The 24,108-nt window shown below is 45.8% G+C and overlaps 1 protein-coding gene across 2 annotated transcripts in view; it reads left to right on the top strand.

The window, feature by feature from the left end:
* The window catches only part of Slc12a8 (solute carrier family 12 member 8), a 166,939-nt gene that overhangs the window by 71,553 nt on the left and 71,278 nt on the right, over positions 1–24,108 (top strand). For both annotated transcript variants that reach the window (XM_031363721.1, XM_031363722.1), the window contains one exon: positions 7,575–7,688. In XM_031363721.1, coding sequence (XP_031219581.1) covers positions 7,575–7,688 — 114 coding nt within the window. The remainder of the gene's footprint in view (positions 1–7,574; positions 7,689–24,108) is intronic.

Consider the following 24,108-nt stretch of genomic DNA (forward strand, 5'->3'; position numbering starts at 1 on the left):
GGATTTGAACTCAGGACCTTTGGAAGAGCAGTCAGTGCTCTTACCCCCTGAGCCATCTCTCCAGCCCCAAGAACCTCCATGCTTAACAAGAAGCTGTTTGTAATTGATGCTTTATGGGAAAGACAAAAACAAAAACAAAAACATAACCCCCCCCCCAAAAAAAAAACAGTTTTCTTCAATGGCGTGTCACTAAGAATATCAGCAACATTCTAGGTAGGCCTCATGCCCAGGAGTTGTTGGCCAACCTAAAAGTCTCTGTGGTTTTGGTTTGTGTGTGTATGTGTGTGTACTTTTTGGTTTTTTGCGGTATTTTTTTGTCTTATTGATTTTTTTTCTTTAATTTGTCTGTTTTGATTTTGTGGTTTTGCTTGTTTTCCTTATTTTGTTTTTGTGTTTTATTGAGAGAATGAGAGAGAGAGAGAGAGAGAGAGAGAGATGAGAACATGAAGTTGGTTGTGGGGAAGAATTGAGAGAGGGGAAAGAATACACTTAAAATATATTGTATGAGAATTTAAAAAAAATACAAATTTAAAAAATGGTCCAGTCAAGCAGATATAGCCCCCTTCTCTTCTTCTCCCTTCTTATCTCTCATTATCTGCACTCAGGAAAGCCACAAATCACTGTTGATTTAAAACCGTGGAAGACAGATAAAAGCATTCAAGGCCCAAGGAGTCAGAGACAGGTTGTGTAGCTGCTTTGTTGATGCTGGTTGTCACCTGCTGGTTCCCAGTGGCAGGGGCTTGGGGCTGTCTTATGCCTGGACTAGACTTAACACCCAAAGCTCAGGTGAGAGGAACCCAGCTGAGGCCTCTCTCTGGGCTCTGCCTCGGTGTGATCGTGATCGGTGTGATCGGTGTGATCGGGCTCCCAGAGCTGCAGATGATAATGCTAAAGCCCAGGCTGACAAGGTCCCTGCAGCTAAGCGCCTCTTGTCCATTGTTGCCTTTTGGGGCTTGGGCAGTGGCTCAGCATCAGGCTCTTGGTAGCCTGTGCTGCGAGATGGGACCTTTGAACACTCCCTCTCCTCACCTCTCTGTCAGGCTGTTTCAGATGTGCCTGGATCTCTGTCCCCAGAGGATGACAGGTAGTGAAAATACTGGGCCCTCCTGGATTTCAGTCAAATTCCACAGCTGAGGGGGTTGGGGCAGGGGCTCAGGAGTGGCCACACGCAGCCGGAGGCTTGAGTAGTACTTCCGGCAGTGACTGTACTGTATTTCCTTCTTCTTTGAGGATCCCAGCGTGCTGAACCCTGGTGGCCTTCCCTTCCCCTGCCAGGGTCCCTCGCGCCCCTCCCTTCGGGGTTGTTTTGGTGTCTGTGCTTTTCCCAGAACCTCGGCCTCTCCTTTCCTTTTCCTTGCATAGTTCCTCTTCCTGTGATCTCTCAGGCCCCACCCTCCCTCAGTCTGGGGGGCGCCGCCGCCTCCCTTCCTCTCTCCAAGCCCTTCCTCCCCTCTTTCTATTCCTGGTTGGACCAGACTCTCTCTTGTCCATTCCCAGGAAAGGCTTGTCTGGCTGGTCTCTGGTCACTGGTCACCGGTTACTGATTGCAGGGTGGGGGACCGGAGCCCCCAGAAGAAAGCGCGTGGTGCGGGAAGTCCTGCCCACAGCCCACAGCACCAACACCAGCAACATTTTTAGAAACCTCATTTTCTAAGTTAGTCCACGGTCACAGCGGGGCTCCCTCATCAAGGTCTCAGTCGTCCTTACTCATTTCACCATGGCCTGTGTATGTAGTGGGCTGGGTGAGTACTTACATCACAGGTGCCACAGGGTGTTTCCCAGAAGCCATTGCACTAGGTCTGTGAGCCTGGGCAACTGGTACCAGGATCCAGACCAGCAGCTCTTCATCACCGCTTAAGGCATTTACCATCTGATAAGGAGAGCTTCCTACAGCGCCCCCTGAGGAGGTAACACCAAGTCCCCAAGAACTACAGCCTAGTGACAGCTTCAGGTCACACAGGCCTTCAAGGGCATCCCTCTGCCTCTTCCTGCCTGGGCCTGTGAGGATTTGGTTCTCTCACCCCTCCCCCGGTGTGTTTTTGGTCTTTAAAAGTACACAGCTCAGAGGGGCCCAGAGTATTTTTACTCAATGGATACAGAGGCAGATGTTCAGGTCAAGCCCAGGCGCATTCACAAGCAGCAGCTGCAGGCTCTCAGCATCCCAGGCACTTCGGGCTTGGAGATGGCAGCTGACAGGACCCAGTTTTTGCAGGAGGCAGTTACCATTTGGGCTGCAGGAAAAGAGCTTTGGTTGGGGGTGTAGCTAGCTCAAGGCTAGGGCACTTGCCTTGCACCCGACTCATGCAGAACAGAATCCCCAGAGTGTGTGTGCAGAACCTTGCATGCAGACAGACCTGGAGTCCCAACAGGGCTGGCCTTCCTCCCAGCTGGGCCTTATCAGTCCTACTTGGTGCCTCTGACCTGTGGTGCTCCACTGGACGTGCCTGCCTTTCCCAGAAGAAGCCTGAGGGAGACACTGGTTTCTGGAACTGAAGAGGATCTCTCTGTGTTCGAGATAGAGTGGCAGTATGAACTGTCCCGGGATTTGTAATCCTGAGGGGAGGGGAGGTAATCAGAATGGGCAAGAGTCAACAGGCTTGGGAGATGAATGTGTGTGTGTGTGTGTGTGTGTGTGTGTGTGTGTGTGTGTGTAATAAGGCCAATCTCACACACTCTTTTTCATTTGAGAGCAAATGGCCTATATGGGAGCCAAGCCACCAGGCCCAATGCCCTGTCTCTGGGAGCTTGGTCAAAACAATCATAGATTATCTCCTTAGCCCCCAGATTCTAGTCTCAAGGACCCAGCTACAGATTTCACTTCAAAGCCTTATTGAACCCTTCTGGCTGTGTCTCGGGGGAAACTCCTTCACCCCCTACTTAAATGCTATTTGTTCTCTCTTGCTTCTACTTTCTCATAAACTACTCCAATCATTCTGGGAAGCAGGACAAGTACACACGGGGAGAAATAAAAGAAAGAAGATGGTACGTTTGGGATGTCCCTGCAGACACTTGGACTACCCGTGGGATCATTGATTTTCCTAAAAGATACAGTTTTTTCATAATAAGTAGATTGCCTCCATTTTCTTTTTAACTGTGGGAATTTTATAGGAAGTTTTTGAAGGAGAAGATTTGCTGGGTCTAATGGTGAATGTTAGTAACCTGTGCACTGGGGAGGTGGAGCCAGGTGGGTCAGGAATTCCAGGCCAGCCTAAACTATGTAATCAGATCTATCTTGAGAGGTGTCTTAATCAGGGTTTCTATTCCTGCACACACATCATGACCAAGTTGTGGAGGAAAGAGTTTATTTAGCTTACACTTCCACATTGCTGTTCAGCACCAAGGGAAGTCAGGACTGGAACTCAAGCAGGTCAGGAAGCAGGAGCTGATGCAGAGGCCATGGAGGGATGTTACTTACTGGCTTGATTCCCCTGGGTTGCTCAGCCTGCTCTCTTATAGAACCCAAGACTACAAGCCCAGGGATACCATCACTCACAATGGGCCCTCCCTCCTTGATCAGTAGTTGTGAAAATGCCATATAGCTGGATCTCATGGAGGCATTTCTTCACCTGAAGCTCCTTCCTCTGTGATAACTCCATCTTGTGTCAAGTTGACACACAATACCAGCCAGTACAGGAGGGAAAAGACAGATGAAGAAAGAGAGGGAGACAAGGAGGGAAAAAGAGATAGATCGCAAGGAGGGAGGGAGGACAGATGAAGGGAGAGATGGAGAGGTCTCAAGGAGGGACAGACAGAGGGAGAGAGAGATCTGCCTGAAGGAGGGACAGACAGAGGGAGAGAGAGATCTGCCTCAAGGAGTGAGGAGGGAGGGATAGAGAATGAGAATTGCTGTAATTATTTTTATAGACAACCACAGTTAATATTTTGGTTTTTTAAGACAGGGTTTCTCTGTTGTAGCTCTTGCTGTCCTGGAACTCACTCTGTAGACCAGACTGGCCTCGAACTCAAACGTATGTCCTACCAGGCCTGCCAAAGATATTACTTACATATGTAACTTTATTTTTAGTATTTATAACATTGGAAGTTTTTATTTTTTAATTAGCGTGCTAGGTATTAGATAGCATTATGGCATGTCAGTCTTCTACACTGCTAAGTGCTTTGGTAGTTTGGCTATGATACTGGTCCTCATGCGTGCTGGGTGAGAGGAAACTCTTCGCTATTCTTCTCCTGTCAATCAAAATTCTCTGCCTCCTGAGTGGCTGGGGTTACATGTCTGTGCCTCCAGGTCTGGCTTCAAACGTCTTCACTAACATCTAAAATATCTCAGTTCTCCATGGTAAGAGACTTAGATCTTTCCCCAAATTTACATGATTGCAAGAATGCATTCATTATCTTTGTCAACAGGTTCTTCTCAAGGTTAAGATTATCTCTCCGAGAAAGGCTAAGAATTAGACTTGTCCCAGGCAGAGGGTCAGGGTAGCAGGATTGTGTGTGCCAGTGAATGTGCTCATGGGTGTGTTGGTGTGAGTGTGTCGGTATGAGTGTGCCCACACATGCTCCTGTGCACATAGAAGTGTATGTGTGAATGCATGCTTATGAAATATCCTTGTGTGCAGGTGTGAGTGTGTGTCTGTGTGTCAATATATGTATGTGCTCAGGTGTAATGCACGTTTGTGGGTGTGTCAGTGTCTCTGCTGGGAAGGCGTGTATCAGTGCATGCTTCTGTGTCATTGTGAGCATGTGCTTGTGGGCATGCCAGAGCTGCCTTTCTCATTGGCCCTGAGAGAGGCAGCCTCGAGGCCTCTGCCTTGCCCGGTTCTCTCAGCCTGTAGATGTGAGGGGACAAGGCAGAGAAGGCATCCCAGTCAGGCCCACTAAGCGATCTCTCAGGCCAGGCAAAGCTCTCAGGCCAGGGCACCAAACGCCCTCTGAGTTCTAAGAGCTCCTTGGAGGCTGTAGAGAGGAACCGTGTGGAATGAGGTGTTTATGTGCTGTGGGCTGGCCTGCCTGGGGTGCACAGCCCTGGCTCAGATGTGCGTCAGCCTGGCCTGGCTGAGCTGAGCTGAGCTCCAAGGGAGGCTGCACTGGTTTTTCTCCTCAGGAAGACTAGTCTGTGGGGTCAGCCAGCGGGTAAGCTAAAGTTAACTTAGCTTGTTATTGCTTTTTGTTGAAGAGGGGAGGACCAGCTGCAAGGAGGCCAAGCCATTCAGAAACTCGGTGCTTGGGATTTAATATGCCAGAACAAAGTCTGTATTCAGCCAAAAGAAAGCAATTGACGATGATTTGAAAGTGTGGACCGGACTCCCAAGGGCTCCCCGTGCTTCTTGGAGCATCATTATTTTCTTGAAGAATATTTTTCCTGTGAAGTTATGACTCCTGGAAGCCGAGGAAGTTCGTAGTCTCCTGGGAACCATGAGAGCCGAGGGAGCTCCCTTTGTGGAGGGGAGGGAGGTCTGGGTGGATAGTGGGTGGGGGTGGACAGGGCCTGCGGCTGGGCTGCGGTGGGCTCTGTCCCCAAGCTCTGGGGCCCTGTGGTACTCAGTGGCAGTAAGGGGTGGGGGTGACACAAACTAGCTAGTTCTGGGGGACAAGACGGAAAAGCAAAGCTGAATATTTGGGGTTTCTAGAGCCAAGAATGTTTTTACTTGTGTCTCAGAGTTCCAAGGCCTGCTTGTACATTTGCATGTGCTATTCAAAGTGACCTCTTTCAACAAAGAATCAAAATGGATTGAAGGCACTTGAGAGACGTTGTTTAGGTTGATGCACAAACATATTTAAAATACTTGGAAGAATTCAGACCTCAGCTGTTCTTGTAATAAAGTAGCTTGTGAAGGAGTGTTGCAGGGGGTCCGAGAAGGAGATGTACACATAAGATCTGAGAGGATTCATTTTACTGTGAGGTCTATTTGATCTACCATTTTACTATGAGGTTTACCTATTGTGGGCCAGATAGAGTGGAGGAGAGCTAGAGTGGATGTGAGGGGCTGGAAAGATGGTTTGGTGATTAGGAGTGAGTACCTGGTGTCACAGAGGATCTGAGTTCGGTTCCCGGCACCCACATCTGGCAGCTCATTAATACCTATAGCTCTAGCTAGCTTCAGGGGATCCTATGCCCTCGTTTGAACTCCATGTGAACACACACATGTATCCACATGAATAAAATTAAAATAAACCTTTTAAAAACAAGAACTGTGGTAAGGCTAGGAACATAGCTCAGGTGGCAGATCGCTGTTCTGGTCTATATGATTTGTTGGGTACTACAAGACAAAACAAACAAAAGAATGTGGTTCCATAGAGACCTAAAGTGACTAGTCTTTTTTTTTTTTTTTTAATTTCTTGCTTTTTATGTGTATAGCTGTTTTGCCTGAATGGATATCTGTGGAGCATATCATACAGTGCCCATGGAGGTCAGAAGAGGGCATTGGAGCCCCTGGGACTGGAGTTATAGACAGCTGTGAGCTGCCATGCAGGTGCTGGAATACCTTGTGGTACTAGGAATTAAACTCAGGTCCTTTGTAAGAGTAGCTATCGCTTTTAACTGATGAGCCATCTCTGAAGGCCCATAAAACGGCCAGAGCATAAAACACCAAGAGTAATGAGGATGGGGATCAGTCCTGATCAGGACAGATGAAGGAAGCTCATGTTGAGCTTAAAGAATGAGTACAGGTCAGGCCTGGTGGTGCCGGCCTGTGATGCCAGCCACTTGAGTTGTTGAGACAACAGGACTGACAGTTCTAGACCAGCCTGTGCTACAAATGAGATCAGGACCAGCCTAAGCAACTTAGAGTGATCCTGCCTCAAAATTAAAAATAAAACCAGGGCTAGAGATGTGTGTTAGACTGAATAGCTGCACAAAGCCCTGAGGGGAGGGGAGAATAAAAGAAAAAATTGAGCACAATATTGATGGCTCAGAGAGGGGGTGATACGGCAGGGAGCGTGACCCCAGCAAAGGCATAGGATGGGTGTTTGTTGTGCTGTGGGATGAAGGGTGAAGGAGTCACTGCAGACTCTTGCCATGATATGGGGAATTTTGATGTTCACCTTACAGAGTTTGGGCTTTATTCTTTAGCTCCCAGGGACCCATGGAGGTTTTCAAGCAGGAAAGTTATTTGCAAAAAACAATTTGTTTTTACAGAAAGCAATTACATAAAAAAAAAAAAAAAAAAAGACCCTCACTGAAAAGACCCTGTAGCCATCCTGAAATCTATAAAGCAAAGATGAAAAGATGAAAAGTCTTCTCTCCCTTGAGCTAACCACAGTTCTCCATGTGGTTTCCTATATAGCCACTGGTGCAGACACACAAAAGTCAGATTTCCATCTCTCTCTCTCTCTCTCTCTCTCTTTCTCTTTCTCTCCCTCTCTCTTTCTCTCTCTGCCTTTGACTATTCAATATTATATATCTGCACTTGGTGATGTATGCCTGTAATCCCAGCAACTCGGGAAGTTGAGGCAGGAGAATCACAGTGAATTTGAGGCCAGCCCAGACTATACAATAAGTTCCAGGCCAGCCTGGGCTAAAGAGTATGTCATTGTCTCAAAAAGAAAGAAACCATGCTATAAACAATGCTGTCCCCTTGGGCACTCTGCTTCACTGGGGCTCCTTTGTGTCATTACAGAACATGGCTTTATTGGATACTCCCCAGAACTGCTACAGAGCAACATTCTGCCGGAGTATAGCCCTGGGGAGTCGTTCTTCACTGTGTTTGGGGTGTTCTTCCCCGCAGCTACAGGTAGGTTCTCTGGCTTCTTTCTCGCCCTTGCCTTAGGGGTGTAAATGCTTGACTCCTGAAGTTTTGCATCACGGTTGGCCTTTGTGTGCTCTGGGAGTCGGAAGCTGACTTTGGTGATGGCCTCAGCTTTAACTAAAAATCCATCCTTTTAACATTGGTCTTACTTGCTCATAATTTCAGAAGGAGACTGTAGAGCTCTTGCCTCACATGTGGGTCCCTGGCCAAGAAGACAAGAAGCTAACATAGGACAGGTGGCCCATGGGAAATGCTCAAAGCAGGGCTGTTTCCTGGGCACAGACCAGCAAAGTATCTCTGTTGCTGATCGGGAGTCAGCTGTCTCTTATCCTCTGCTTCCTACATGTGTCATGTCCTTTCTTGTCACCCTTCCCCCACATACACAAAGGCTGGGGAAAGGAGAAGCTACTGGGATGTTTAATATGAAAAGAGACTTTCATACAAGTGTTGTAGGGCTGTGGAGAAATTCAAAGCACCCGTACTACTGAGGGGAACATGAAACGGTCACACCAACTTTAGAAAGCTTTGAACAGTTCCTTAAAAATTTCAAATGCCCAGCTATCCCACCCCCAATTATCTGGAAGCATACACTTGTGTGAAGGCTTACTATATGAAAGTTCAAAGCAACTTAATTTGGGCTGGAGAGATGGTCCTAAGGTCAAGAGCATCTACTGTCCTTGCAAAAGGTGAGAGCTTGGTACCTCGCTCCAGCTCCCACATGGCTCACCACTGCCTGTAACCCCAGGCATAGGGGATCAGACTCTTTCTTCTAACCTCCATAGGCACTACGCTACTCTCTCTCCCTCCCTTTCTCTCTCCCCACCCCACACATACATACATTAAAAATAAAAACAAATACTTAAAATTCAAAGCAGTTTAACTTGTATAGTCCCCAGATGGAAATATTTTGATGAGTGTCAACAAGTCAGTAGATAAATTGTGGTTCGGCCACACAAAAAGAAGAGCAGCATTAAAAGAAGAAATTATTGATATACGCAGCAAGTATATGTGGGCCTCAAAATAATTATGCTGAGCAAGTCAGATAAAAAAGGATACAAAGGTTAGAAAAAAAAGTAAAATCACATAAACTCCATTTATATAACATTCGAGAGGAAACAAGCTTTAGTTTTCAGATGGCAGACAGATGTCTGGAGACAGGGGTGAAGGGGCTAGAGGAAGGGCCGCTGAGGGACAGGAGGACGCTTCAGATGACAGCACATTCTGGGTTATGCTGGTGGCCGTGTGGGTGTCCTGCAGCTCACTGAATCCGAGCCATGCTTGAATAAAGCTGAAGGAAACACACCCATCGTGCCCCAAGCCCACACTCCTCTCTGGTGAAGCCCCCCTTGCTCTCCTTCCTCCCCTATCTGCCTTTTCCACCTCCTGCTCATCTCTACCACACTCCCCTTTCGGAACTCAGAGCATTGCCCTAAATGAACTGGATCCTTCCAAGGTCATCCGTCCAAGGTCGTCGGTGACTTCCTACTGACGTCACTACTAAGCAGTGAGCATTTCTATTTGACTGCTCGATGGCCACCGCTTCCTTTTCCTTCTTGAATGCCTGTCATGCCACCAGAGCCTTCCCCTCTGCTGCTCTCACCTGCCTGCTCTCTCCTCTTCTCTGTCTGCTTCCTCAGGCTCCTGCTGGCCCCCGTCTCTTCTTTTCCAATTGTGTGTGTGTGTGTGTGTGTGTGTGTGTGTGTGTGTGTGTGTATGTAGGCCTGAAGACAACCTCAGGTAGCATTCCTGATTCCAGCCTCTGTAGTTTTTGTTTGTTTGTTTGTTTGTTTGTTTGTTTTTTGAGACAGGGTTTCTCTGTATAGCCTTGGCTGTCCTGGAACTCACTCTGTAGACCAGGCTGGCCTTGAACTCAGAAATCCGCATGCCTCTGCCTCCCAAGTGCTGGGATTAAAGGCGTGCACCACCACTGCCCGACGCCTCTGTGTTTTTTGAGACACGGTCTCTTAGCAGTTTAGAACTTGCTAAATTGGCGAAGCTGGCTGGCCAGGGAACTCCAAGGTCCTGCTTGCCTCAGACTCTCCCATCCTGGAGTTACAAGTCCATGCTGCCATACCAGGCTTTATCTCTTGGTTGTAGAGATGTAGCTCAGGTCTTCATGCTTGCACAGTAAGCACTTGACCAGCTGAGCCATCTCCTCAGCCCTGTCCTCCTCTTGATCTCTTCCAGTTCCCTTCTTTAATAATCGCCCACAGAGCTGCTGGCTCCCACATTCATCCCGCTAGCTCAGGCTTTTCCTCAGCCTTTCTTCAGTGACCTGCTCTACATCTGGGACGCTTGAGACTCAATGACTTCAGAGCCAAACTCTTTCTGCCTGCCTCCAACTGGCTCTTGCTCTCCCGTTCTCAAGGATGGTATCCAACAGTAGGGACTAACTCCTGACCCCTCTCCTTCTCCTGACTCCTCCCACCATTTCCTGACTCTGCCCACCTTCTTCTAGAACTCTCTAAGTCCTAACAAGGTTACCTTCCAAATAGCACTGGATTCTCTTCACTGCCCCTTCATGTCTGTCACCTGACTGCTCTGTTAGATCATTGCCCACCCCTACCCCTTCCCCAGCCTTGGAAATGAGCCTGAAACTAAGACTGAGTAGTAGGATCTTCATCTGTAGATTCAGTTGACCAGATCAATATGTCTGTTTTATGTTTCTAAAGTGAGAAGAGTTGATCTCTGACTCTTAAGATTCTACCCCACCAGGATGACTCAAAGCTAATGTCAATCATTCTGGATGTCACTACCTGGGGTTGCTAAGCTTCTTCCTGTTCCAGCTTCTGGGGCTCTTACCCAGAGCTAAGGCACTTCAAGTGCTGTTGGGCATCTGTGTACAGAGCCAGGCCCTCCCATGTCCTGTCTGCAGGGCCTTCCTTTAAGCTGAATTGGGAGGCCAGAAACCTGCTGAACATGAAAACTCTGCATTTAGGGTCTAAGTGTTTGCCAGACCCTCCTTTTCCGGCTCCTCTGGGTCTCTTCCAGTATTGCCAGGAAGTAGGTCTCAGGTTCTCGCTGTTCTAGAACTTGTGGGCCTATCTTTCCCTACTTCCACCCCTAAGGCCAGTCCTGTGTGGGAATGGAATGGGGAGATGCCCAGGTGCCTCTGCTTTAGGGTGTGACCAGCACATTAACACCAGCTCTCTCCCCTAGTGTAATGCTTTGCTTTGGAAAAAAATTCATCATCGATTTTTGTTTTGTTTTTGTTTTGGTTTTGGTTTTTCGTGACAGGGTTTCTCTGTATAGCCCTGGCTGTCCTGGAACTCACTCTGTAGACCAGGCTGGCCTTGAACTCAGAAATCCGCCTGCTTCTGCCTCCCAATGTAAGACCCCGAAGAGCCTTAGCTTACCAGAGACTCGATGAGTGAATCACATGGAGCCTGATCGATGCAAAGAACATGAGGATTTTTAATTCAGTGCACTGAGGCCGTCCCTGACCCTCAGGAAATGAGGCAACCCCACACAGCTTGTTCAGTGACCTTTTATACAATTTTCAGGGCAGTAGCCATTAGACACAATGTGATTGGTAGAACAGTGTGACTTTTTAAATTAATTGGTCTTTAGACTTCCCTTGTCTGAAGGTGGGCAAAGGTCCACCTTGCGGAATGTGCCCCAACCCGCAGGTAGTTTCTCACCCTGTGTTCTGAGGAATGTTAATTATTAGCCTTTCCCTTCCGGAGAGTTCCGCTACCTTCCTAAAGTTCCTGAGATTATCTTATTAAGGAAATTCCTGGCTTCCCAGTGTTTTTCTGACATGTCCCTGTTTACTCCAATCTTACACCAAGTGCTGGGATTAAAGGCGTGTGCCACCACTGCCCAGCTCATTATTGATTTTGAATAAGGGATTTTCCTGTAATTTTATTCAATTGGGCCCCACAAATTATGTAGATTCCGTTCTGGTCCCCCATGCCAACAGCCGTCTTGTCTATTTCTTTGAGTCTGTGAAATATCGTAAGGGCCCAAGCTGTGGAGAAACAATCTCAAACAGTAGTCAGGAAAACTCTATTGCACATCGTCCCCAAAGCTGTCAATCAAGCCAGCTTCCTATTGAATGGGCAGAAAAAGGATGACGGAAAAGAGGAGAAATGAAAAGAAAAAAGATCGCTACCTGAACCTGCTTGCTGGGCCCTACTGCCCCACTGCTCCCCAGAACTAATGAGTACACAGTCACGGTCTCCAGCTGACTCTCCCTGGCCTGGCAGGAAGCTCCCCCCAGGTGAAGGCCCAGGCTCAGAGAGGCCAGCTTTATGCCTGAGCAGGAAGCATGCCTCCCAGTGGCTGCTCATACTCTTGCTCTGGAGTGTCCCTGAGACCCCAGGAGGTTATCCTGGGTATGATACAGAAGATGTACTCACAGGTGGTGAGTAAGTAGGGGACAGTGCCTGGCCTGAGTATATAGGGAGGGAGCCCCCTCTCCAGGTGAGAATTAGTGGTCTGCAGCTTGGGAATGCCACCAGGCAGGCAGAGTTGAACTCAGTTAACTCTGAGATCGGTGGCCAGGCCAGCCACTCAACTTCCCACCTTTCTCCTCTCCTCTCTTCTCCTCTCCTCTCTTCTCCTCTCCTCTCCTCTCCTCTCTTCTTCTTCCCTTTGTCTACCTTCCCCTCCCCTCCCCTTCTTCTCCCTTCCCTTCCCCTCCCCTCCTTTTCCCTTTTCTTGTTCAAGTTCTTTGCATGCATGTGTGCAGTTGGTAGGATTGGAACCCATGGCCTGCTACATGCTAGACAAGTACTCTACCACTGAGCTACATTTATATCCCCTTTCCCTTTTCTGGGTCTTTTGTCTTTTAATCCACTCTTCCTTCTTCATAACCGAGTTGCAAATTCTGCTCCAGGGAAGGGGGTCTCTGTATTCATATGAGACAGCTACCTAAGAATATCGGTTGAGATGTATTTTCTGAGGCCGTGGAGACGGCTCACTGCAGAAAGTGTTTGTCAAGCAAGCCTTGATGGCGTGGGTTCTGTTCACTGAAACACACATAAAATCCAGACAGACACAGGAGTGTAAGCCTCTACGGTCTCAGCGAGGCCACGAGGAGATGGGAGTGGAGCCGGAAGAATCTCCTGAAGGTTCAAGTCAGCTAGTCTGTTTTATGCAGAGACCTTGTCTCAAACAAGGTGGAAAGGTGAGGGAAACAATTCCAAGGCTGTCCTCTGCCCGCCAGCCATGTGTAGCACGGTACATGTTCCCCCACGCCCCTATTCATGAATGAATATCCACCCCCAACACATACATATGCTCACACAAACACACAGATTTATTTTCTGTGCCTTGTGAAAGTGCAGTTCTGTGACAGTCCATGTGTTAAGATTATAATACTGAATAGAGTGTCAGCTACATGGTCTCTTCCTCCATCTTGATGCCAGGTGAGCCTCTCAGGTGAGCCTCCTGCTCCTCAGGCAGCTTTGAGAACCTTTGATGTGAGGGGTTTGTTTGTTTAGGTTGTTTGTTTGTTTTTTTTTTGTTTTTGTTTTTGTTTTTTGTTTTTTGTTTTCCCAACTGGGGAAGGAGGGGCACAGAAAAGATTAGGAAGGACCTGATGAACATCATACAGACAATTAGGAAGCAGAGCAGGACCTCCCACCACTTTGGAGGGCAGCTTTCTCTGGGTCTGTTTACTCTGGGCCCCAAAGTAAACATGGAGTGTGTGTGGGGGGGAGTAAATGATTCAAACCACTTGTTTTCCCCTGGCAGATGTTCCATTAAGTCATGAAAAGCATGCATGATTGGCAGTTTCCATGGTGATAGGTTTGCCCAGGATTAGCTGTGAGTGAGTCCTGGCTGGGGCTCCCTCCTGCACCATCCTCTTCCTGGCTGTTGGGAGAGGGGAGCTTTGAATAATAAACATTGTTGCTAAGTCCCCACCTCCAGAGCCTTATCACATACATTATCTAGCTTCTTTATCCAAGTGGGGGGTGGGAAGTGACTTTTGAGGAGCAGCTGAAAATTAGGTGTGGTGCCCCCCACTGTATTTGTGGAGCCTGACCTCTGGTCCTCACCAAGCTGGGCTCTACCACTCCCTGTGGTATGGGATGCAGGGGTGAGAATAGGGGTTGGCCTCGATTCTTCATCGGCTTTGCTTCTCCAAGCTGTACCAGCGAAATATCCCTCCCTACAGGGTTTTCCCAAACACACCCTTACAGAGGCAGCCCCTCCAGGACCACAGTTCAAGGAGCTTGCTGAGAAAAATACCAGTTGTATGAAGTCACATAACCCTTGTCCTCAAATCCCAAACTTTTACTGGAAAGGACAAGAGGCTCTTTGGCCACAGTCAGCACTTGGAGCTGTGGTTGACCACACCCAGCAGAAAGAACTTGGTGGGAAACCAACAGCTTTTACCAGAATGGCCCTGGCCCATCTTCTTCGTGAAGGTCTGTCTCTGTGATGCCCTTGACTCTTGAGCATGACTTCCTGTTTACACCTAGGCATCCTGGACCGCTGTCTGCAGGACCTGAGCCCAGATTGCTCTGTGTTTATGTCTCACTGACTCCCCTCCCTGACCCTGGCTATCAGTGCTCACCTTACCAACCATCCAGCCCCAAGCTATTTCCCCATCTTCATGAACAAACACCTGCTGGGTGAGAGGCGAGATTCTAGGTTTAAGGACTAGAGAGGACCAAGAAAGGATGGGCCAGATCCCACTTCATTCTGACAGACTTGTGGGCAGGAAAAGAAGAGAGGAAGCTCTGTGATTATACACACTTGGGTAAGATTTTATAGAATTCGTAATTTTATGTCATATCTATAATTGTTATTGCCATAGCCTACCATATGACACACTACGGTGAGCTCTTCAGGATATTGCCTCTTATTTAAACCCTCCCTGGTTCTATGAGAAACAGGTCTGTTATCTTGGTCTATTTTCTGTCTCCATAACAAAATGCTTGAGACTGAGTAGAAGTTTACTTGACTCACGATTATGAGACATGAGTTGATTATGGAGACTGAAAAGTTCAAGGACATAGTGTCCAACACCTGCTCAGCATCTGGTAAAGGCCGTGTGATGTGTTAGAAGAGGCTGGAGGGCATCCCGTGGTGAAACGGAGCAAACCATGCTAGCTCAGATTTTCTCCAACCCTCCCCTCTTGTTATAATCCTTCCTCTACCTTCCAGGTGTTGGAATTACAGGCACATACCCCCTGGGCTGGGCAGTGGGCTTTGCTGTAGTTGTTTTTGTTTTATGATACAGAGAGGGGAGCTGGGGGCTTCATACATGTTAAGTAGGTCTTGCTTTACCACTGGGCCACAAGCACCTAGCGTTCTTTTCTTATAAACCCACTATAGTCACCATGTGGTCTCACTCTTCACCATGTGGCTTCTTCTTATTCTAATTACCTCCTAAAAGTTCCCTCTCCAAATGCCCTTAACATAACCTCCCTCCCCCAAGTACCCCAGGTAGCCCAGGTTAGCCTGGTGTAAGAGATCGGTATTAGGAACCGATCAGGAAATCCAAGACCGAGTTCTCAGCACAAAGATTTATTTGCCCCAGAGGGACAGAGGGTCAGAGGGACAGAGGGACAGAGGAACAGACGAAAGGGAATAAGAGACAAAGACAGGAAATAGAGGACAAGGGAGAGGGGGAGAGTATTTATTCCAGTGGGGACAAGACTGTCTCTGGATAGAGACAGACATGGGCTACAGGCAAATGACAGTTCATAGAGGTAACAGGGGAAACGTCATCCTGTGTTAGGATGACGTGTTTAGTTTTAATTGGGCATGTTAATCAAAGAGGGTTGTACTGGCTGGTTTTGTGTGTCAACTTGACACAGGCTGGAGTTATCACAGAGAAGGGAGCTTCAGTTGGGGAAGTGCCTCCATGAGATCCAGCTGTGGGGCACTTTCTCAATTAGTGATCAAGAGGGGAGAGCCCCTTGTGGGTGGTGCCATCCCTGGGCTGGAGGTCTTGGGTTCTATAAGAGAGCAGGCTGAGCAAGCCAGGAAAAAGCAAACCAGTAAGAAACATCTCCCCATGGCCTCTGCATCAGCTCCTGCTTCCTGACCTGCTTGAGTTCCAGTCCTGACTTCCTCTGGTGATCAACAGCAATGTGGAAGTAAGCTGAATAAACCCTTTCCTCCTCAACTTGCTTCTTGGTCATGATGTTTGTGCAGGAATAGAAACCCTGACTAAGACAAGGGTTTTGATTGCTTGACTTGAATACTTTGATAGCTGGACCTTGGTGGTCAGCTTCAGGAAGAGGAACTGGCCAAATAAGGGAATGGACCTTGGTGGCTAGCTTTAGGAATGCAATCTAATGGTTTTAGCAAGGCAGAGGGAGTTAGAGAGAAGGCCTGCCAGAGCCATGGTCCCATGGTCACCATGTTCAAGCTGGCCCGAGTCCATCCCCCTGGAACTTGTTATACAGCTGATCTTCCTGCCTCTTTCTTCCAAATACTGGGGTGACAGATGGTCACCACTGTGCTCAGCTAACAGGAACTTTTCACTCCAGTTTCCAACATAGGAACCTTTGGAGGAATTCAGTGAGGCCTTGGCTCCAAGGTCCCTCATTTGCAGCAACTCCTGCTCAAACCCCTGCTCTAGTTTCATATTCACAATCTTACATCTGCTTTAAAGTTTAGGCTAAATCTTTACTTGGATTGTACTGTCGCTCATCCAGATGATAAGCAGTGAACCCTACTGTTTCTCTGGAGGAGAGGGTGCACGCTGTCTGGGGTTATCCCTGTGCCAACCTAAGGCCCCGTCTGATGCTGTCTTTCCCTGCAGCATCCTTGCAGTGTGAGGAGATGGAAGACCAGTAGGTTCTGTTTCCAAGAAGAAAAGGGATAAAGATTCTGCAAGAACAACTTAGCCGACCAGGCTGTAAGCCAGCGTGGGGCAGGAGTATGGTTTGGAAATGAGGAAGAAGGGAGGCAAAGCAGCTCAAGTGTTTGCAAACTTCATGTAGCCCAAGCTGGTTTGGAAAGTGCTGGCTTCAAATTCTTGACTCCTGCCTCGGTCCTTTTTTTTTTTTTTTTTTTTTTTTTTTTTTTTTTTTTTTTGATTTTCGAGACAGGGTTTCTCTGTATAGCCTTGGCTGTCCTGGAACTCACTCTGTAGACCAGGCTAGCATTGAACTCAGAAATCCGCCTGCCTCTACTTCCCAACTTCTGGGATTAAAGGCATGTGCCACCACTGCCCAGCCCTCTCAGTCCATTTTTTGTGGGTGGACGTTGATATAGTAGCTCCTGCTAGGTGCTTAATACTATACTAGGCACCTTATAAATCTTTCTCTGCCTTTGCCACAGCCCTATAAGGTGCTATTTGATGTGTGGACAAGAAAACTGGGTAAGATTTAGGTACTTTAGGGTGTATATATTCTTCTTTTAATAGAAGATTAAATTTAGGAAACCAGTGAAAGGAAGAAAATGGGCAATGTAGCTCAAGAAACAGAAAGTTGGAGTCTATAAGGTGCAGTTGGAAGAACCCAGGAGGAGGCCTGGGTGTTCCTTGACGAAGAATAAGCTTGCCTTTAGCAAACTCACAGGAACCAGGAAAGCACAGAGCAAAAGCCTAGGCTTGCTCCCCACACCACTTCATTGATCTTCGTTGTCAAGAACAGAAAAGAGAGCTGGGTTGAGAAGTCTGTGCTAAGCAGCAGCTGTGAAGGCTTTGGTGTGCTTGTGCTGTGGTGAACTCTGGGTGGGGAGAGAAGGGAACTGGTCCTGGGTCTGGGTCAGTCAGTGGCTGACTCGTTTTTATTTCACACATGGGATTATTGTTCAGATGGGTAAGGAATAAATTCCTTTCCTGCTCATCTGTGTCTGTGGTGAGACCAGCCCTCTCTTCATCTGGCACCATCACTGCAGACTAATGGATAGCGGTAATGCTGAATCTGGATGGTCTGAATGCCACAGCCCCAGCCTCGATAGGGAAAGCTGGTGCCTAACACCATCATACCTGTCTATCAAATCCAGAGGTCATTAGGACTTGGATGGAGGACTGAACCTAACAGGCATGCGTTGGCAACATACCAACTGTGTCATCCTGATACAGGAGAAGACGGCATAGTTGGGATAGAGCTATCAGTTGCTTCTAATGATAACAGTTTAAAACCAATAAGGAGGGCTGGAGAGACAGATGGATAGATAGTTGAAAGCTTGTACTGCTCTTGCAGAGGAAACAAGTTCAATTCCCAGCACCTGGGATATCTTGGGGCCACTCACAACTGCCTGTAACTCCAGCTCCAGGGGAACCCAAAATCTTCTGTCTTCCGAGGGCACTGCACTTATGTGTGCACACCTCGACACATATACTCATAAGCTAAAAAAAAAAAAAAGTAAAATCTTAAAAAACCCACAAGGAGAGGCTGATCTAGATGCGCATCAGTAGTGATTCCTGGGGCTGAAGTGCTATGGAGAATCCAGTGTGTGCTGCCACTTTTAATGATACACTCTGGTGAGGGGGTGGAGCCCCACTTAGTCATGTGGTTCTTCTGTTTTTGAGAGGACAATCTAAGGAAGTCACGGGTATTAGAGAGAGGTTGGCCATGTGATGTGGGGTAGACCCAACTCTTGGGCCCTTGAAGATCAGAGAGAGCAGTTAGCTGGAAGACTCGAGCCAAGTCACTCTCAGCCTGGGTCTGCTTCCTTATTCTTCTGAAAACAAAAGTTAATTAGGTGTTCTCAGAGATGCCTTTCAGCTGTAGGAATGTTTGATTCTAAAGAGCCATTTAATACATTTTTAGGAAACCTGCCATAAAAAGTCTAAAGGCAATGGCTGTAGCAAATGAATTCCTAGCTTTCCCCAAAACATTTTCCGTGGACTCTAATAATGACCAAAGTACTTTAAAAATGTTAATGTCAAGTACGTTTTAGGAAATAGTATGTATGTATTTCCCATCTCAGAGTCAGTATCAGCATATTATAGACACTGGTCAACCCAGCAAGGCAAACTGGGAGTCTTGTTTTGACTAAACAACGTTTTCCCTCTTTTAAGACAGGGTCTTGCTTCATTGTCCAGGATGGCCTTGAACTCATACTTCTATATCAGTCTCCTGAGTGCTGAGATTACAGGCATGTACCAGGGCATATGACTAGCTCTGAAGCTTTAAAAAAAGTATTTGTGAGACACCCGGATTGTAATGCTCTGGGAATGGGTGCAGCCAGCCTTGGTCTAGCCCCAGCATTTACCGTAAGGCCTCCATCTACACTGGAAACAGAAACAAAGTGAATGCTTTTGACTAGATGCTTGACAAGGATGCCAGTCCCTTCCCCCGTTCCATCACAATCAAATCAAGTTTCTCAGATCTAGGTAGTGAACCCGACACCTATAGTTCAGTAGAGCCAAAGGGTAGTAGCCTAAGAATTAGTCAGTGATATGTGTGCGCTTTACCCCTGGGCCCAACAGCATCACCCCATGCTTTCTTCCATTCTGGGTCATCTGGGTCCGTCTCACTCTTGTCTGGTTTGTGAGGGCCAATCCTTTCTCCTCCATTGAACAGGAACCCGGTCTTTCCCCAAGTGCAATGGACAGTTGCTATTGTCTGGAACAAAGAGAGAGTGAGTGTAGATCAGTCGCTTTCGTTGGCATTTTCGTGGGCCTTCAGGTGTGAACTTCCATCAGCGATCAGAAGTGCTGTGTTGTGTGAAGACAACACAGCAAACCACAGGAAGCGCAACGTGGGCAGGAAGAGAACAGTATCCAGTTTCCCAAAGCTGAGCGAAGGGCCAGCCATGCTGGGGACTCGGGGACAGAAAGGAGTTGCAGAGGAAGGAGGCACAGCCAACACTCAAACTGCTGATGGGTGAGGATCTTGCCAGAGAGTCCAGATTTAAGAGGACCAGGAAAAGGGAGATATTAGGGATGGAGCTGGAGTTTGGGAAGTATAGCCCTTGACATCAGATTGTTCTGGCAGCAAGCAGTAGGGCTTCAGCTCTCCAGCTCCGCCTCAGGGACAGAAGGCAATAATACCTGCATATGATTGAGCTATTGGTATGTGAGCTCACTGTTTGTATTCATGTTTGGTATTTTTGAAGCCTGTGTTTCACAGAATATGTCGTTGTTGAACTTGATTAATCAGTGCGCGATGTCAGGCACCAACATCATGTTAGGAAATATGGATGTATGTCACCTATATGACTCCCTATCCACTTCTCCAATTTTGATAAAATTTTATTTATTATTTATTGACTACCTTGAGGACTTTTAAATACTGAAATCCCTGTTATTTTATATCAGGGATTTATATCAAGCTTAGTTTATATCTCTTCATTCCTTCTGTTGTTTAGGAAGCTGAGATTGACTGGGTTGCTTCTGGGTTTGTGTGTGTGTGTGTGTGTGTGTGTGTGTGTGTGTATGTGTGTGTGTGTGAAATAATTATAAGGTGTACTTTAATTACTATCCTCGTCTTAAGGGAATCTATATAGGCCTTTTTATATATTGAGGTTTTAAGGCAAGATCAGGAAATCTATAGTAAACTGATTATCCTTGGTGAGTGGACCAGATCTCATGAATACTTAAACTTTCAGTGAGTAAACACTGTCACCCCCTCACCCTGCCACCTGCCAAACATTTTTCTGTGTTATGGTTATGAAGGAACTATGAAAAATGACTGCCTCAAATTACTGGGAATTTCTTGTCTTATTTTAGATGCAGGATTGTTTTACAGGCGCGTGTATCTGGATGCAGTACCTGTGAAGGCCAGAAGAGGGCGTCTGGGCCTGGTGTTACTGATGGCTGTGAGCCACCGATGTGGGCTCTGGGAACTGAACCCAGGTCCTCTGGAAGAGCACTCAGTGCTCTGAACCTCTGAGTCATCTCTCCAGCCCTCACTATGTTCTTCTCTAGTAAACATTTAAAAATATAATTTTCTAGTGACAAGATAGAATGTAAATTTAGTTAAAATGTATTTCAGCTGCTAGATTAGTATTTTTCTAGCCTTTCCCTTATCTGCCTTAATGGCTAACCCAAAATGTGTACTTGAATTCTATTTCAGGCTTCCTTAGTGGTCTCACTGAAGCTTGGGTATTATCACCATGACTCTTTCTGAGTGAGACTGGGGTTTTCTGTTTTCTACATTACAGTGGTTTTTCTCTATTCCTCTTTTATTTCATTTATAAGCTTTATTTTATCTCTTATTAATGGGGAGAGGGGGCATCTGTCCACGGAGTGCATGGGAGGTCAGGTAACAACTCTATGGGATCGATTCTCCTCTCCCACCTGTCCATGGGTTTTGGAGATCAGATTCAGTTGTCATGGCTACGCAGCAAGCTACCTCACCCACTGAGCCATCTTCCTCCCTCTTTAATGTCATGTAGCTGTAGCCTGACTTTTGTGTCACCTAAGTATAGAATACTCATATTCCACTTTGCAGTTATAGTGTTCTCTCTGTCTTAAGTTTCAAAAGTTAAACAAACAAACAAATAAAAACAACCAAAAAACAAACAAACAAACCCCAAACCAATGAACTGGTAGGTTCATTGCTGAAGAACAAGTTAGCAGCTGAAATTCTGCATCACCTGTGTTTCCAACACCGTCCTTCTCACCTCCTATTGGTTGAGATCATGTCACATCTTAGCTCTCCCTTCATAGTTAGACTTCAGGTCTTTCATTCACTTCCCTCTGGATTTTCAATAAACTTTCTCTTTCCTGCAGCTAACCAAGCAGTAGACACACCCCTTAATGTCATTGTGTGCCTATTATTGTCCATATTGCTTTCTCCGTTCCTACCTCTGTCCTTCCACTTCGGTCTCTGCTCCTCTCTCTGCTATCAACCAGTTATCCTGTCCTCCATTTCAAGCCAGTGTTACCACCACGGCCTTTTTCCTTGCGACCGACATTTTCGTTTTGTGGTAGTGTGCACTTTAAAGGCTTTCTCTGAAATGATATGGACAGTTGTAGTTTCCAAGCTCTCGGCGGCCTAACTTTACTTCCACTCAACTGATAAATCTGGATGAAATTCTCATTTAAAAACAATCGTCCCTACAAATTTCAAAATTAGTATCTTTAGCAATCAGTGTGGCTGAGGAGACCTGATGGTAGTCTTGGATTTTCTTGAAATAGCACAGTGGTATATTTAGGTGTGGATCTCACCCCTGCCCCCCACGTACCCCATTCTTTGTGCTGGAATGTAGTGGGAATAAAGACAAAGTCTTTGTCACTTTGGGGAAATTTCTGTTCTCTGGAATTTTCTTTTATCTTCTATTTTCTCTGTTTCTGTTATCTCTCTGTTCTCTGGCTACTACAATTTCATGTTTTCTCTCCAATTTCCCAAATTTTTTTTTTTTAATATTTTTATCCTACATGATTAGGAACACACTTAATTTTATTTTTCAGATCTATAGCATTTAAACTTATCATTCTGTTTGTCTGTCTGTTTATTGTGTGTTCCACTATGTGGGTCTTGGAATTCACACTTGGCAGCTGGTGTCTTTATTCACAGAACCATCTCACCAGCCCATTTCTATGGAATTTTTTACTTTAACGGTCACATTTTTATTCCAATTATTCTTTCTTGTTGGAATTCTTTTCTCAGCATTTTATTCTGCTGAAAGAATATTCATTCCCCTTGGATGTATCAGGAGCTACTAATTAGTAATTTTTTTCCCAAAATTCTCTCAGCCATGATCTGTGTTTCTTCCATTGGGGTTACTCCACGAATATTTGTGGGGTTTGTTTGTTTGCTTGTTTATTGGTTGTGGTTCTCAGCATCCGTCTAGAGAGTTCTGGCCTTGTGTGGATTCTTGTGTTCTCTGTCCTCCGGTTCTGTGTTCCTGCTGGATGGGAGAGGAAAGTGGACACATTTGTATGCCCACTGTATTCCTGCACAGGGCTTCCTCTGAGGGGTACCATCCCTCCCAGCAGACTGGCTGCCTCGAGCCATGCTCATGGCGACTCCCTCAAAGCCTCCCAAAGCTGTCCTTTCTGGCCCTGTTGTTTTCCATAATCTCTGTGTCCCAAATGGGGAATGGTTTAGTCTTGAAGTAGATGCAGTCTCTCAGCATATAGGCATGTATTAACCCCACCATCACCCTTTTAGTCGTTCCTTTAAGGAAAGAAGGAATGAGTCGAAAGAATATATGCCTGCCAGGCTGTTTTTAATATTTTTATGTTATTTTCTCCATATTGGAAAACTGTTTTGAATTTAGTTATAGCTCTAAAGTTGACAGTTTGTTTGTTGCGGGAAATATTTAAAAAGATCACTCTACAAACTCTCCTGCCCCGCTGGACCACGTTTCCACCCTAGTGCTGGTACTGGCCGGCCACAGCCCTATGTCCCCATAGGCTCCTGCAATTTCTCCCAGCAAGTGAATTCAACCTGCTTACATGCAACGCCCCCCACACCCCACAATCAGTCACCTAGTACCTAGTTACTCCGTAGAAACCCAACTCTTTTTTTTTTAAGTTTTATTGCATATGATGAGAAAAGTTTTTTGTTTTTTGTTTTTTTTTGTCAGTTTCTCTCCAGTGTGGTATCTTTGATGCTGTTTGTCTTTTTTTTTTTTTTAACTTTTATTGCATTATGATGAGAAAAGTTACATGATTTCAATTTATCTGAATTTGTTAACATTTAAAAACATATTTTTAGTAAATAGAATTAAATCACATTCTTGTTTTCCATTTGTACCCCAACTCCTCCCAGAGACCCCCTTCAATACCTACAATATCTTTTATTGTCATATTCTTTAAAAATTTTTAAATATTATAACAATAAAATGAGTATTATAAAAGTTGTTTGATATAAAACAACAATTTAATAGTCTTATGTAGATGCTTGTCTACGATAATACTGAAAATACATGTTTTTCTCAATATAAATTTTAAATAACTCCAAATGTATTAACTGTATATTTCAAAGTAATATATCACTACTAATATTTTCTTAAATGAACATAAATATATAAAGTGTTTTTGTTTGTTTGTTTTATATTTAGTAGAGCTTAAAATCTTGGCTCTTACTGTGGTAACTTGATACAAGAGTTACAAACATCAAGCAAAGCAGTCAGTCTTATTCTTTGTTGTTCTCGTACAAGCCCCCTCCCAATTTAATTGTCTACATTTCTTTTGGGTATATAAATACTTTTAAAATATGTAAGCTGTTCTGAAAACCATAGTATAGTGTAAAAACATGAAATAAACAATACTACTAATAGAGAGGCTGAGATGGGAGAAGCAAGATCTCAACACCATTATGTTGTACACAGCAAGACACTGTCACGAACAAATAAGCTGAAAGTGTATATGGATTATATAATATTGGGCCTATTTCTCCAATTACCAAATTAGAGAGACCATTGGATGACAGTCAATAAATTTCTAATTCCTCATATTTTTGGATTTCAATCGATTAAGGTATGTTGGTAATATTAATTTTCATATTAATATATTAAGAAAAAATTGTCACTTCCTGTTGTTTTTGTTGTAAGAGGTGGAATTAGCTTTGTGTGGATTTGTTGAAAGATT

This window comes from Mastomys coucha, unplaced genomic scaffold, assembly GCF_008632895.1.
Source record: "Mastomys coucha isolate ucsf_1 unplaced genomic scaffold, UCSF_Mcou_1 pScaffold12, whole genome shotgun sequence".
Classification (NCBI taxonomy): Eukaryota; Metazoa; Chordata; class Mammalia; order Rodentia; family Muridae; genus Mastomys; species Mastomys coucha.